The sequence below is a fragment of the Stegodyphus dumicola genome, chromosome 10 (assembly GCF_044657685.1).
Source record: "Stegodyphus dumicola isolate Sdum_Otavi_A_Nest chromosome 10, ASM4465768v1".
In the NCBI taxonomy this organism is placed as follows: domain Eukaryota; kingdom Metazoa; phylum Arthropoda; class Arachnida; order Araneae; family Eresidae; genus Stegodyphus; species Stegodyphus dumicola.
In genome coordinates this window covers 11,025,078-11,040,526 of record NC_140777.1, presented here as the reverse complement: position 1 = coordinate 11,040,526, position 15,449 = coordinate 11,025,078, and the positions used below count along the sequence as shown (strand labels likewise).

The window sequence follows — 15,449 nt, the reverse complement described above, 5'->3', positions numbered from 1 at the left end:
TTGTCTACAGAAACTCCCTGACACGAATATGCATATTAATAATACGCCTATATATATGAAAGCAAAATCCCAGCTTGCTTCTGTTTCCTTTCAAAATTTAAAAATATAAATCCACTAGTTCAGCAGAACATCTAAGGGCCTTTTACAAGCTTTGAGTCCCTCCTTATACTACTGCATCCCTTGCATACCTATATTTATGCCACTGAGCACAAACAAATAGTTTTCTCTCACACAGTTGATGCATGCCCATATTTTCCAAACTAAGCTTGTGTACTCGTTCTTCTTCATCAAAGTTCTGTAGGCATCCTCACAAAACCACTTTTATGTTTCATAATCTGTATCTCAGTTCAAAATCCTCTTGTTCCACCCATTTTATCTCTTTATTTTCTTGGAGTTTTCATTTAACTTTTCCCTTACCCTTTCTTATATTTTGTATTCTTTTTTCTGGTTTGTCAGTTAGGATGGTAGATTTTCTTTTGCATCAATCTCGATTGGCAAGCAAAATGCAAATTTCCAGCACATATTTGCAAAAATGAGCTGAAAAATGTATTCACAAATTGCAGCAACTTCATACTGATCCCCCCCCTCAAAACTTTCTAAGGAGAAAAGGTTAGGTTTCTATGGAGAAAAGTTAGATTAGGGTACTTTGGTTGCTATAAATCTTCTAAAATAACCTATTCTCCAATGAAGATTCCCATCATTATTTTATGTAAAGAATGCCACATGTTACATTCCTGTTGAAAATAAGCCATTTTGGAGCTCTTAGTAATTAATTTGATTCATAGACTACTATCTTCCAATCTCATATTATCATTATGAAGTTCTTATTTTCATATAATATTAAATGTCCTTAAGCTCAGGTTGCTGCATGCATCAGCAATTTTAGCCCTGAGCTGGGCATTGAACACTTCTGAATTATTAAGACTTGCAAAGCCTTTAAGAACTACTAATAGTTTTTAATGTTATTACCATGAAATGGAAAAATTAAATGGTGCTATAAAAATTTGATTAATCATTTACAAATATATTAACTACATTTTTTCAGCAGAATAAGATTAAAATCCAAATATAGTGAGCTTTAAAAAAAGAGTAATAGAATACTGAACTAATCTTGTTTAATGTTCATCTGGTATAACACTTTCAATTTATCATTAATGTTAATCTTTGCAAAATTTGGGTTACAAAAACAAGCATTAATTAATTAATTTCAAAATAGTCATTTTATAGATTAAACAGTCATTCCATTAACAAATTTGAGAAGAGTGTTGTTAAAACTTATGGACACAGAAAATAAAAAATTGATATAGAAAAAGAAAAGAAGTATTACTTTTTATTTTTACAGTAGTTTTATGCATTTTTTTCTTACTTTCATTTAGGATAAAAATGATTTTTTACCAAAAAATTTACATGCTTGCGTGCGATGCTCCAAAAGTTTCAAGAAGCCCAGTGATCTTGTTCGACATATGCGCATACATACAGGAGAGAAACCGTACAAATGTGAAACTTGTGGAAAATCTTTTACTGTGAAATCCACTCTTGATGGTCATTTAAAGACACATACTGGAGAGAAAAACTTTTCTTGCCATGTCTGTCGTTCCCTTTTTTCTACAAAAGGAAGTTTAAAAGTCCATATGCGAATTCATACAGGTAATAAAATAATTTGCATATTTTTGCTTAATTAAGATTTTGCAAGTAAATGATATTTACCATTTGTTATCAAATAGGTGTCATAGAATAATAACTGGTGCCTAGAAATTCTTCCAATAGTAGAAGAGACAAAATCAGGAATAATGTAAATTTATAATATTAAGCATGATTCTAATATTTAAATGTGAATCGTATACAGATTCAAATACTTCAAATATAATTATTAAAAAAAAAACCTTAGACTATTCCTCAAAAGTGATTTTAATTAAAGTTGCTTTTTTTCATTATCTTTTAATATGATGCCAGGCAAAATTCTGTCAGATTAGGCACATATATGTATACATTTTATATTAGAGAATGGATTCATGAAATATAAAAATTAGTTATATATAACATATTACATAAGGTGGTTACCTTGGCGCAATTTAGTGATTATTTTTAGAGATGAAAAGATAAAAGTTCTTTATTGGGTTCAAGTTTGTGATTTTTGCACCCTTTTTTTAGAAAGATTCCCAGATTGTAAGTCAGTAAACATCTGTTTTCACTTGAAAAAAATCAGAGAATCTTAGGGACTTTATGTAATCCTCTGCCAAGAGCAGCAATCAAGGAAACGCATTTCCTCATTGTTCCCTTTAGAAAAGTTTCTGTGAAATTCTGTATTCCTGCCAAAATTTTACTACAGTTTCTTCCATTGCTAACAAATTCCATAAGCTCATACTTTAAAACTAATGCAAACAAATATGATAAATCATTAGAACATATCGTAACCAATGGAACTTCGAATACAACAAAAATGAATGCATAAAAAAATGGCAGCATTGTTTGACTGAAGGCTTGTTATGAGAATGGTTATGTACATGACTGCCAGAGTTTGACACATTCTGAAAACTTGGTGACTTCTACTAAAGTAGTTGCATTAATATGCAAGTACCAAAAATTAATTTTAAATTTTGCCACTGAATATTCCTAATCATGCAGTGATTAAGGAATTATGTTTATCAAGTTAAACTTTCTTTATGAATTGCCAATAGATAACCTTAGTTTATTAATCATTAGCAATGTATATGTATGAATTGGTGCTATATTCTAATATAATTTGAAAAATGCTGCATACAAAGCATCAATATTAGTGATGACTAAAAACTAATAACTGGTAACCATTGCATTGACTTAATGAAACTTAAATTGTGAAAATTCCATTCTTCCACTCACAGTGATTTGCAGCTTAATTTTTCTTATGAAATTTTATTTGATCAGAATTTGCTTAATTTACTGTGCATGTTTTATGAAGATTCAGCCCGTTAAGTTTATCTGCTCAGTAACTTTCATATCCATTGTATTTAAAAGTGATAAATAAAAGCTTTCTTTCTCTACTCAGGATTTTCTCTGCAAAATGAAATTAGCCATAAATATAAAATTTATAATGTCTAATTTAATATAAACATATTTTAGTTCAGAATTATATATTATAAAGGGAATTTAAGTCAATCTGGAGTCACTTTGGAGTGGTATTGCTGCGCATCTCAAAAACCTCCCGAAAAACTCCTAGTTTTTTATGTTGTAAGGTTGGCGGCTATATATCAAGTATGTTAGGGATTTATTTTGTGTATTCATTTTATATGACATTAATTATCATAGAATGCTTACATTATGCAGACTACTAAGAAAATTAAACTCAATGCAAGTAAAGCACGTCTAAAAGATAAAGCTTTCAATACTCAGAAGTCGCTCTGAACTAACAACATACAACAGTATCAGATCGTATCAGTAACATTATGCTGCTATATTGCGAATTTTGCAATGTATCCGGCTCAATAAAAATGTTGACCTAAAAGCCCCTAAAGGCACTTCACATAAAAATGCATCAAGTGAGATTCCCAGAAGAGAAAATTTAACAAATGTAAAAGAGAGGAGAGCGTTTTCTCCTAAATTTTCCTCCACTTTTAGTTTGATGGACATCGAAACATGCTTTCCCTTTGTAGATCCAGCACCCGAAATTCTGTTTGACATAATCGAAAGTTCCAACTTACTTTTATAAAATTGCTCTAACAGTCTGCAGAAAATAATAAGCCGGATCCAATTCGAAGGTTAAGGAACAACGCAATCTGCAACATTAGCTGAAATAGATAATTAGATAATTTTACCTTAGTTTATACCATCCGTTATACATTAAGCGGGCATGCATAAACATATTATGTGCATGCGTAAAGGTATTACGTGCATGCATCAACGCAATGCATGTGCAGAAAGTTTCTAGCTTTGAGGTCCGGATTATAGATCATTCCAGATTATGGGTGTCCAGATTAACGGCTTTTGACTGTAGTAGCTTTTTTATAGAAATTTCTATTGATTTTGTTGAGAAACTTGTCAATAGTTTCAATATAGAGGTTCTTCTGCAATCTTTTAGTGTGCATATAGAAGTGTGCATTAGTAAATGATGCACAGATATTTATTTTGCTCTTACTGGAGTTTGTGGTAAGAGTAGTCCAAGCCAGTGAAGCATAGATAAGTACTGAATGCACAATTGAGATATAAATGAGATGTTTCTAATTGCAATAATTGGAAAAAGACAGTTGATGACTTTCCTTCTTAAGATTTTCCATGTGATCCTTCCAATTAAGTTTGCTATTGATAGTGATACCTAGATATTTGGCTTTGTGAACTTTCGGAACAATTCATCAAAAAGAGTTAGGTTTATCTTATGTAAAATATTTATGTGCTTTTTACAAATAATTAACAACTGAGATTAATGGGCATTGATGGATGCTCTCTCCGGCCTTATATAATTTTCACCCAGCCACCGATATATTTCTAGTACTTTCTGCTTCTTAAAATTACTGGAAGGCATACAAGGGCAGGATAATCAATTACAGTTATTCAATTACTATACCAATTACAGTTATTCAATTACTATATATATTACGGTAATACAGAGACTGGACCAAAATGTCACCAAATAGTCTCCAAGTGTGGCAACTTAGAGCAATTTACCATGAAATTAGGCAACAAAAATTACACGCCAAAACTGTTGCCAGCTTGACATAGTGAGATAGCCATATGCTCAGTGTTAAAACACTTGCCCCTATATTCTTATTTTTCTGGCAGAGTAGCCTCCTTCTAGGTCTTCATGTTACTTTATAAATAAAAAAACATAACAGTTTCCTATGTAATTTGACTAAAATTTTCCATATATTTTTAAAAAATTCGTAACAGTAATGTTATTAATCCTCATCATTACAGCAATTTTGATTTCCCAAAACAGTCTTCTTCTCTGAATTTAAAAAGCATGCAATGCAAATAAACAACAGAAAAAAAAAAAAAAAGAGAGGAACCCGAATATTAGATTCTTTAAAGAAATATCTAGACACTTGCCTATCCCTGTGTTATAATTAAAAAAAATTAAATAATAAATAATTATGTATGTTTGTTTGTATGTATGTTTCTGGAATTGTGATAAAACAATGGTACCTAGAGCCATCAAATTTTGAATAACGTTCGTCTAGACCCGAATATGGGTATCTGGAAGCCTGAATTTGAAATTTATTATATTATCGATTTCATATTTTGTAACTCTTTAACAGATTTTTGATTAACAAACTTAAAGAATTCAAAGCAAGCAATGGCAACACTGTACGAAATAAAAAAACATTTTTATCTCCAGCACGCAGGACTGTGTATTGGAAATTTGAAACATATGCTCATTTCAATATTACTTTGTGATATTGCCGTTGAATTGAATTTTATGGTTTAAGTGCGAAGAACATGATATTTAACAAATAAAGGTAACACTCAAAACTTTAAAAAAAAAAAAAAATGCCCCTTTGGGTCTAATATAAATCTAAAAGCTTTCAGATTTTATTTTTATTTGTTCGACAATACTTTTTAGATGAGATCAAAATTCTTTCTTTCCTCCCAGTCCGTGCTTGATACTATTGCAGACTTGCCGACTCTCCCGATTTAGGCGGGAGACTCCCGATTTTCGACCGCTCTCCCGCCAACCCGATTTACAATATATTTCTGCCAACTTTTTCTTATTCTTAAAATTTCTCACGATTTTTATGGAACTTGGCTTAATACTTTGTTATATGAACAAAAAAAGTGATTTTGGACGTCCGAAGCAAATGAATTTTCTCTAGATTATACCTAAAACAAAACCTTGCGAATTAGATAACTTCTGCTTTGTGAGTGAGAGCATATACGTATCCAGAAACGTCCTTCTCCAGTTCTCCAATGGGCATCGTGCTCCACTGCGTGTCATCTGGCATATATTAGCCAATGAGGACAAAACAAGCTGTTATTTGGATGTTCTTTAGTTATTTCGATAATTTTGTCCTGAGTTGTGTGAGTACACGTGCCTTTGGGAAATAGTTTTAGAAATTATCATCTTTTGTTATGTCTGTGAGAAAGGTGAAATACTCGTGTACGTTTCAAAAATCCTACACAGTTGACTTTCCTTCCATTATTTCCTCAAGGAAATGTAATAAATTTGCAATGTGTACTGCCTGTCGTTGCGATTTTTCGATTTCGTATGTAAGGGCGGATGTTCTCAAACATGTGCGTACACAAAAACACAAGGATAACATGAGTTGTTTTGAAAAAAACGAAAAATTAAATTTTTCTTCGGAAACAAAGGACCAAAAAGTTATTAATGCAGAATGTCTGTTCTCTGCCTTTTTATTGGAGCACAACCTGCTACTGAATGCATCGGATCACGCTACAGCTTTATTTAGAAAAATGTTTCACGATAGTGAAATCGCCAAGAAATACTCAAGGTGCAAGAATCAAAACAGGTGCAATTGTTAAAGAAATGGGTTTGAAAAATAAATCTTCAGTTATTGATTGCATTAAAACAGCTCCGGTCTGCCTCTCTACTGATGGAAGCAATAATACCGATTCAAAACTGTATCCAATTGTTGTTTCTTTTTTTAATCCAGAGTCTTCAGAAATTGAGTGCAGTTTACTTTCTGTCCCCACTTTGGAAGGACATTTGACAGGCTTAATTATAGCACAGCTACTTATTAAAACTTTAAAGAAAATGCAGTCCCTCTGGATAATTGCTTAGCACTAGGTGCCGATAATGCACCAGTATTGGTAAGCTTGAAGACTGGTGTTGCAGGCATCTTCAGAAAGAAAAATTCAGATTTGCAGATTATGAGGTGCACCTGTCACCTCTTAAATTTAGCAGCTGAAAAAGGAGTAGCTTCTTTACCAATAAATGTGGATGAACACATTGTTGATATTTATTATAATCTTGAAAGGAGTTCTAAAAAGGAGGAAAAATTGAAACTGCTATTATGCAGTTTCCAACAGTCCAACAGCTGCATAATAGCAGTTTACAATTAGAAAACTTGGATGAAGTTATAAAATCAGCTAGGATTGACACCCAGTGAAGTTTAATTGGAAAACTGAAAGATGCTGATGGAATTTTAAAATATAGAGAACTGTCTAGAATTATGTTGGCCATCTTGACAGTTCCCCATAGTAATGCAGAGTGTGAGAGGATTTTCAGTGTTATTGCGAAAACGAGGACTAAATTTAGATCTAATATTAGTGATGACACATTAGAAAACTTTTATTAGTGAAAGCAGGCCTACGTGGCAATTGCTATGAACAAAATTATGAAGTTTCTTTCTTAAAGAAAGCAAAATCTGCCACTGTTTTTACCATTTGTACAAAAACTGATTAAAGGTTTTTTTTTTTTTTTTTTCCTTAAACGATGCAAGTAATAAAAATGTTTTTTATGTGTAAGGTATTTTTGTGTTGCTTGCATTTAAGAATTAGTTACTATTTAAAGTTAATTCATTATTAAAAACTATATTTTCCTCATTTAAAAAGTCTTTTTAACATTGTGAAAAATCTCCCGATTTCTTAAAAACATCTCCTGATTTTTGAGTGTCATAGGTTGGCAAGTATGCTATTGTTATGTGAAACAAATAACTTGCTTTTTAAGTATTGTATTATGTAAGTATTGTAAAATGTATTGCTTTAAGTTTAACTACCTTTCTGTCTACTACTGGTGCTAGATAAATGTATTTAAAAAAAAAATATTAGAAAAAAATAACTTAAGAAGCTGAAACTTTTATTCAGTGAGGAAGATCTGGATGATCGATCTTAAACCAATTTAAATATATATACATATAATTTTAAAAGTAAGTAAATTAATTCAAAATTAAGATTATTAAATCCAAAACCAGAAAATCGAGAGGAATAAATCTTTTCCCTATAAATATGCTATTTCCCAGAATTATCTATACCATTACAGTCTCTACTAGAACTCCTGAAAACATACCAAATCATCAGTTTAACATTCCAGCATGCGGGCTTGGCAATTTTACATGAGCACACACGCGTAGTATTTTTTACGACATCCGTTATTTTACTGTTTTTGGCACGAAAAATGACAGAAATGAGTGAATATTGATAATAAATTTGTTAAGAAATAAAATATTAATATTATTATTGCAAAATACAAATGATATCACATTCAAATATAAGTAAATTATTTTTAAGTTCTTATGTTAGTGAGATGGAAATGCAATGATGTATTTTATTATTTAAAATTTATTGTTTAATAATTATATTTTAAAATCGAAGCTAATTTTAATATTCATTAAAGGCAAGTATAGACAATAAAAAAGGAAAACACCTTGGTAGGAAAAAAGTAAGTTTAGCATTACTTACTTCTGCAAGGAAATTTACTTCTTACTGGTTACGAAAACGCCCTTTAAACTAACTTTAATATTTTTATTTATTTCTAAAAAATAGAAATAAAAGAAAATAAGGAATGGAAATCGCTATTGTTCTCCCATCCAAAGGTTTCCTTGTCTTCCTTTTCTTCATTAGATAATTCTTGAAGAAGGGGAGCAAAATCAGCTGGTTGCACATATTTTTTTTGCCATGAAAATCGATATAAAATGTACAGAGCCAAATGTATTCAAATTAAAATAATACATGGAAATGAATAACACAAAATTACAAAATATTTTCCGAATTTTCACCCATGACCACACGCGTGTCGTAACTTTTACGAAAAAGTTGCCATGTAGCACAAAAGCCTAGTAAAAAAAAAAAAGTCAAATGACATACTGGTTTCACATTCCATGATGTGTGGAAGGGTAGAAAGGAGGAATAGAAATGACCTTCAGAAGTCTCAGCTTCGATATGTGAAAAATGTGCATTAAAAACTGAATTGGTCATAAATTTTGTGCATATGTACGTGCTGGAAGGTTAAAAACAAAAAGAAAAAAAATTTTTTAACTTTTTCTAGAGATAGCAACTAGTTCACTTCCATTAACACACAACTTCACAAACACCAGGAAAGAAATATTCAAACATATCAATCAATCAGTTCCTCTTAATAATAACAATACATCTAAAAACTCAATTAAAATTCAATTACTACATTGGAACTTTTTATTAAGCAAGATTAATTATTGCATTGTGTTTTTTTCTTGTAGACTCCATGTTTTCATAATCTTCCAGTCAAACAAATGGATTGACTAGGGTAGATCACAAAATAAGAACAAAAATAATGCATTCGAAATTCAACAATAAATACATTTATTAATTTTCTCTTGGTTAAATAAACATTAAGGCTATGATATCTAGATTTAGGTCCTTACAACATTTTGTAGAGACGTTAGAATTTTTGATGCAGGAGACATGAAAAATTGCATGAAAAAAGCAGTGCCCTTGCCGGGACTCGTACCTGGACCTCTTGAATATGTACCGAGAGTGTACCATTACACCATTACATGTTCAAGTGAAGTATCAGTTTTATTAAGTATCCCATTTATCAATTTCAACCAAAATCTAATGTATTGTTTTCATTGATACAAAAGTCTTAAACATTAAAATAAAAAAGTTTTAGATTATATTTTAACACATTTTTTCGTTAAAAACTATTATGAGCGTCATGTAAAGGACCATTCCCAGTTCATAATTTTATCTAAAATATAATCATTTCTTTAAATGAATGCAGAAAGCTTAAATATGGAAAATATGAATTTTTGAAAGTTTGATTAAGAGTTGTCATGGACAAAAAAATCGCCACACACAGACAGATGGGCAGGCATCATTGTAAAAATAGGAAAAAATGTGTTTTGGGGATCCCAATGTACACTTATTCATTGAAAACTCACTATCGAGTTTTTGGATTTACATCTGGGTATATTGGTTGGTGTACAGGTTTCAAAATATCGATAAGTAATAAAAAGGTTTTCCAAAAATAAATAAGTAATAAAAAGCACATTTTTTTTTTAATTTAATAACTTTTTTGGGGGTTAGGGACAAACTTTTGACTAGACAACTATAGATGTAGAAATTATAAAAATAGATGTTACATCTTAAAATAAAGTATTGTTATTCAGCATTTTGTGTTAGACCACTAATACAGCAAACTCCTAACTTCAAAGTACTAAAGTTTTTTCTATATTTATGCAGACCAACTACTGGCAAGTGACTTAAATTGTGGAATCATCTGATCTTAATAACTGAATACAACATCAGCATCATGGTCTCTCCCCATGTATAACATAGAGTCTTCCACAAAGACATCTCTTCTCATAGGCAGTTAATTCTTATGTGCTTTGTTATAAATTCAATGCTATATTTATTTATAAAACATTCTTGAGAAATTCAGTGAATTCTTTAATATTTATGATTTTTAATGGAGAAAAGCAAATAAGAGGAAATATAAAACCAAACCTGGAATTAAGTTTTGTTTTATGTTTAAAGTCTTATATTTGATATAAATACTATGTATGTAGACTAGAAGAGAAACACGCTAATGTGACAATCAAAATCGTAAAAACAACCTTGTGTTTAGCGTAGGTATAACGAAACACTCAATCGATTTCGAGGGCAGCTAAAGGTCCCTCCTCATCAGGAGAAAGAAATACCTAGAAAGAAGAAAATAAAGGAGAAGGAGTCACAGAAACACATGGTCCTTATCAGCACTGCACATGGTTATAACTAGATTTTTAATCAGAGTTGCACTGGCCGCCTACTTTTACTGAGCCAGGCTATCTGATCGAGCATGAAAAAATTAGCAAAGTTAAAATAGGGAGCGAGGGGCAAATGCACCTTACGCTTAAAATCTGAACTTCAAATAATGGAAAGCAACCACTAAACAGATTTTTATACCCTCTGGTAGTACCAAACGCGAGGTAACGCCATCTATCGGCAAAAATAACTGAATTAAGATAGCAGAATTTTAAAGGCATTAGGAAGGACTGGATTGGACTTCAAATCATTAACTAAACCTGCTAAATCTTTGTGAATGTGAAAAGCCTCAAGAAAATCCAATTCACGTACAGAAGAAGCCTTTTGGATAATTTTTGCAGATTATCCTTTAGCTGCCCTCAAAATCGATTGAGTGTTTCATTATACCTACGCTAAATACAAGGTTGTTTTTACGATTTTGATTACTATGTATGTGTCTAAAAATCTCAATAAGGCATTGTGTGTTATAAATAAGAATAATGATGAAAAAAATTGAAATCAATTAATTAAAAAATTAACTTTAAAAATTTATTTACAGGAGCAAAACCCTTCAAGTGCCCTCACTGTGATATTCTATTTAGGACATCAGGTCATCGTAAAAGTCATGTAGCTTCACATTTCAAGGAAAGTTCTGGTCGCAAGCGTAAAGGTATACGCCCTGGTGAAACACAGGTTTTACTTTCAGAAAAAGATTCTGAGCCAAATACAGAAGTCTTGCCAGTTTCTGTTGCTGAAGGAGTTTTACCATCAGAACCTTGTACGGAAATCCAACTGTCTGCTGTCAATCAAGAAGGCATGCAGCAAATTCAGACATCAAATTTCGTGGAACAGAATGTACAGATTGCAACGCTTGATCCTTCTATATTATCAAAGTCTATTCAAATCGATGCAAATTTATTTCAACAGCTGCAACAGCATGTTAATATAAATATTACAATTAGCCCTAGTCTTGCAGAACATTTAAATAGCCAGAGCATTACTGATCCTAATCAAAGTCAGCAACTTTTAAATATTGATGGAACATCATCAGCTGGATCTGCAACATTCCCTGTGAACCCAAATATGATAATCCATCACTATGGATTTGCAATGAATTCACAACCACAAACGGATGTTCAAACATCAGACAATGTGACACTCATAATGTCAGATCCAATGTCCAAAAATGGAAATAATGATATTTACCAAAGTGCTGAAACCATAGATTCTCAACTTCTTGTTGCTGAAAATAATCCAAATAATGAATTAGCTGTTGTGAACACAAGTAAAAACGTATCTGAAGTGTTTGTTACTAAGGGAAATATTTCCAGCTATCAGGTATTAAATTCTACTGCAAGTGAGCATTCCCTTGAACAATTATTTCCTTGTTCTGTTTGTGATAAAGTTTTTAAATCTGCCAATCAGTTAAATGGACATCTGAAAATACACAGAACAGCAAAAAGCAATTATCATTGCCAAGATTGTCAGAAAGATTTCCAAAAGAAAAGTCATTTTTCAAAGCATTTACAAACGCATCATTAAAATAAGCCCCCTTCCCCTCCACACACAAAGTTGCTGCAAACTAGATTTAGAAATTCATACATTATTAAAGTAATTTTTATTTTAGTAAATGCCTATAAATTACTTTGTATAATAATTGTTATATATAAATTAATAAGTTTGTTATATGTAAACTAATATTTTTCTATGCTCAAAGGATAAGTACTTTAAATATGTTTTATAGAAGTGAAATACTCTTTTCTGTGATGTAATTTATATTGTTATCATTGTCTCATTTGTGTTAAATTTAAGTAAACCATGTACTTAATTAATTGATTTAATTTTCTTTGTTCATGTTTTTGGTAACGTGTTGTTTCTTTGACAGTAAAAATTTATTCTAATCAGGTATGAGTAGTTCAATGGAAGAAAAACATTTTTTCCTGCATAATTCTAAAAAATATATATATGAAATTAATAGTTTAAATTTATTATATTTTATATGAAGAGTTAATAAAAGTTATATAGTTAGTTATTCAATTTATTTAATGTCTAGTCATAAAAATGAATGTAATAAATTGTGGTTATTTATGGTTAGAGCATTTATTTTCATCCATATGTTGTACTCTTATACATATGATGAGGTTTATTTTAAATATTTGTACCTAAGTACAGTAAAAATGAGAACATGAAAATCTGCATGCTTTCTCAAAAAATTGTAAACAATTATACAGTACAAAGTCCGTAATCCGGACTCGTTGGGACTTCGGCGATTCTGGATTAGGGTTTTTTCCGGATTATAGATCATCAATTTAAATCTGGTAAGAGGGAATGCAGAAATTATACAATTAAATATATGAAATAAAGAGGAATTATGATCTAAAGGGTATCAAAATTTACAAAAAAAAGCTTAATATTTATTTGTTTACTTTATCAAACATTTCTATCAATGTAAGTTGTTTAAGTTGCTTCGTTTTGTGTGCTAATACTTTCTCTTTAATTCTATAAACAGACATAATTTCTTGTTCACTGTTCAAGTCCTGTAATTGCTGTGTCGAGAATACTGACTAACTTGTCAATCGAAATTTTTTAGTTTTCAATAAAGTTCTCTGTTACTTTCTTCACTATCGGAAGCGCGCATGGGTAAACGCTTTACTGGTTTTGCGCGCATGCGTAGCGGACGTGAGCATCAAATGTGCATGCGTAAGTTCGTGTCTTTTGAGGTCCAGATTATAAATCATTCCGGATAATGGACGTCCGGATTAAAGACTTTGTACTGTAGTTTTTTATTGACAATCATCTTAAGAACAAATTTACATTTAATCTTGAAATGTCAAAAATTATTGAATTTATTTCTTTTCTAAAAGGTAGGTATCTATTTCCTAGTATAAAAGGTATTTTTATGTTACAGTGATCACCATACAAGAAAACTGCAAAGCACAAAATGTCAGTGTATATAAAATTACCAGGCAGAAAACACATGGCAATAATGAAAATATTATAGAAAAAAAAGTAAAATATATCATAATTAGTGTGACATATTTATACTGATATCTTGCGTACAGATTTGTCTTACAATAATATCTTAATGAACCTTCTGATGGCCATATGTCTGCAAATGCTGGGAATATAGCAAAAGTTTTCCTTTCCTATATACTGGCATCACACACATCATTCTATTCTGTGCAGGATTTACGTATAAGCTACACAAACTATAACTTAGGCCCCCACTTTTTTGGGGGCCCCCAAAAAAATTAAAATATAGTATAAATATACTATTAAATTGTGTGAACAGATCTCTCTCATATAACTACTCAGCATTTATTGTTTTTTGCAGTTTTAACTGCTTCTTGCACCATTAAATGACTTTAGCTGTACCCAAGGGTAAATAAATTAAAATGTTGTTAGAAATTATCAAGGAATCATAGAACCTCTCTTTCTTTGGCATTACTAAAATGCTATTTTTAAATATGAAAACAAACACTTGTAATTAAGAATACATACATAAAAATGATTCCATTAATTAATTTAATAACCTATGAAATTTTTAATTTCTATAAATTTAAATTCTCTCCGATTTTATGAAACAAAAGCAGGAGTGGTTTTTAAAATGACCATTTTTATGAGTCATGTTTGTATATGTTACAGATGTCACACAGCATGGCCAAAAAGTAAGCGCTTTTATTAATGGATTTTGCAATATAACACGGAAACATTTGCAGTATGGTACTTCAAATTTTAGTAGCTTCATAATTCAGTAGTAATAACTTCATAAAATAAAAAATTGATAGCTTTCATATTTGAGCATGTGATTAAATGGCATGAAAAAGAAATGATTTAAGCAATATTAGTACCACTTACAAAATAAATAAATAAATAAGAACAGTAAATTACATCATTACCCTATTGTTTCATCTCCAAATGTTTTCATTTTTGATGTTGATCATTTTTACATATTTTATAATGAAATAAAATATTTTTCTTAAAAGAAAGAATTTTTCTTTGTGGTAAATCAAAAATTGATAACATGTTTTTCATCCAAAAGAGTGAAGACAATTATCATTATGCTCTTTGAATCTGTCTGTCAAACATCTTTCTTGAACAATATGTTATCTGTAGAGGTGTCAGGTAGTTTAGTTTTCACTTGATTACCAGCTTTCATGATTAATTGCATGGATTGTGATGTTCTTTCGAGGTGGGCGCTTAACACAAAAAGAGCATAAGACATTTTGCAATGCATAATTGCAAAAAACGATAGCAATACACTGACCTGCATGATCTTTAATTGTGATACTTTATGATGAAAAGTATGATTTTTCTGTGTTTAAAGAGAAAAGTTATTTGAACTATTAGTAGCAATTTTTTCAATGTATTATATTAATTTTCTTTGAATTAAATACTGTGTTAATACCTGAAAGCTAAGTTGTGTTTAGCCCTCAGCAAAATAAACACAGTCAATATTTGATATAAATATGTGATATAGTATAAATGTTATGATTTTTCATATTTTTACTATTGAGATTCATATTTTGTAATATGTACATTTTTTAAATTTTGATCTTAAAAAATTTAATAAAACGGAATTACTTGTTGTATTAAATATAAATAGTACAGGCCGAAAAAAAACGATATTATTATGAAAAAAAGAAAGTCTGAAAGCTTTCAGATTATGCCCTGAAGGGCGTTTTTTTAACGTTTTGTATGTGACCATTATAAATATCATGTTCTTTGCATTTAAACAGTAAAATTGGTAAAATCCTAGTATACGGTGCAGCCTTGACGAGACTTTGAAAATTATCGCCAACACCAAAAATGATCCAAAG

General features: G+C 30.6%; 1 protein-coding gene across 1 annotated transcript in view; it reads left to right on the top strand.

The window, feature by feature from the left end:
- Positions 1-15,217, top strand: part of LOC118204476 (zinc finger protein 236-like) — a 90,005-nt gene extending 74,788 nt beyond the window's left edge. Inside the window, exons 11-12 of the mRNA XM_085824621.1 lie at positions 1,377-1,647; positions 11,189-15,217. Coding sequence (XP_085680747.1) covers positions 1,377-1,647; positions 11,189-12,171 — 1,254 coding nt within the window. The 3' untranslated portion in view covers positions 12,172-15,217. The remainder of the gene's footprint in view (positions 1-1,376; positions 1,648-11,188) is intronic.
- The last annotated feature ends 232 nt before the right edge of the window (positions 15,218-15,449 follow it).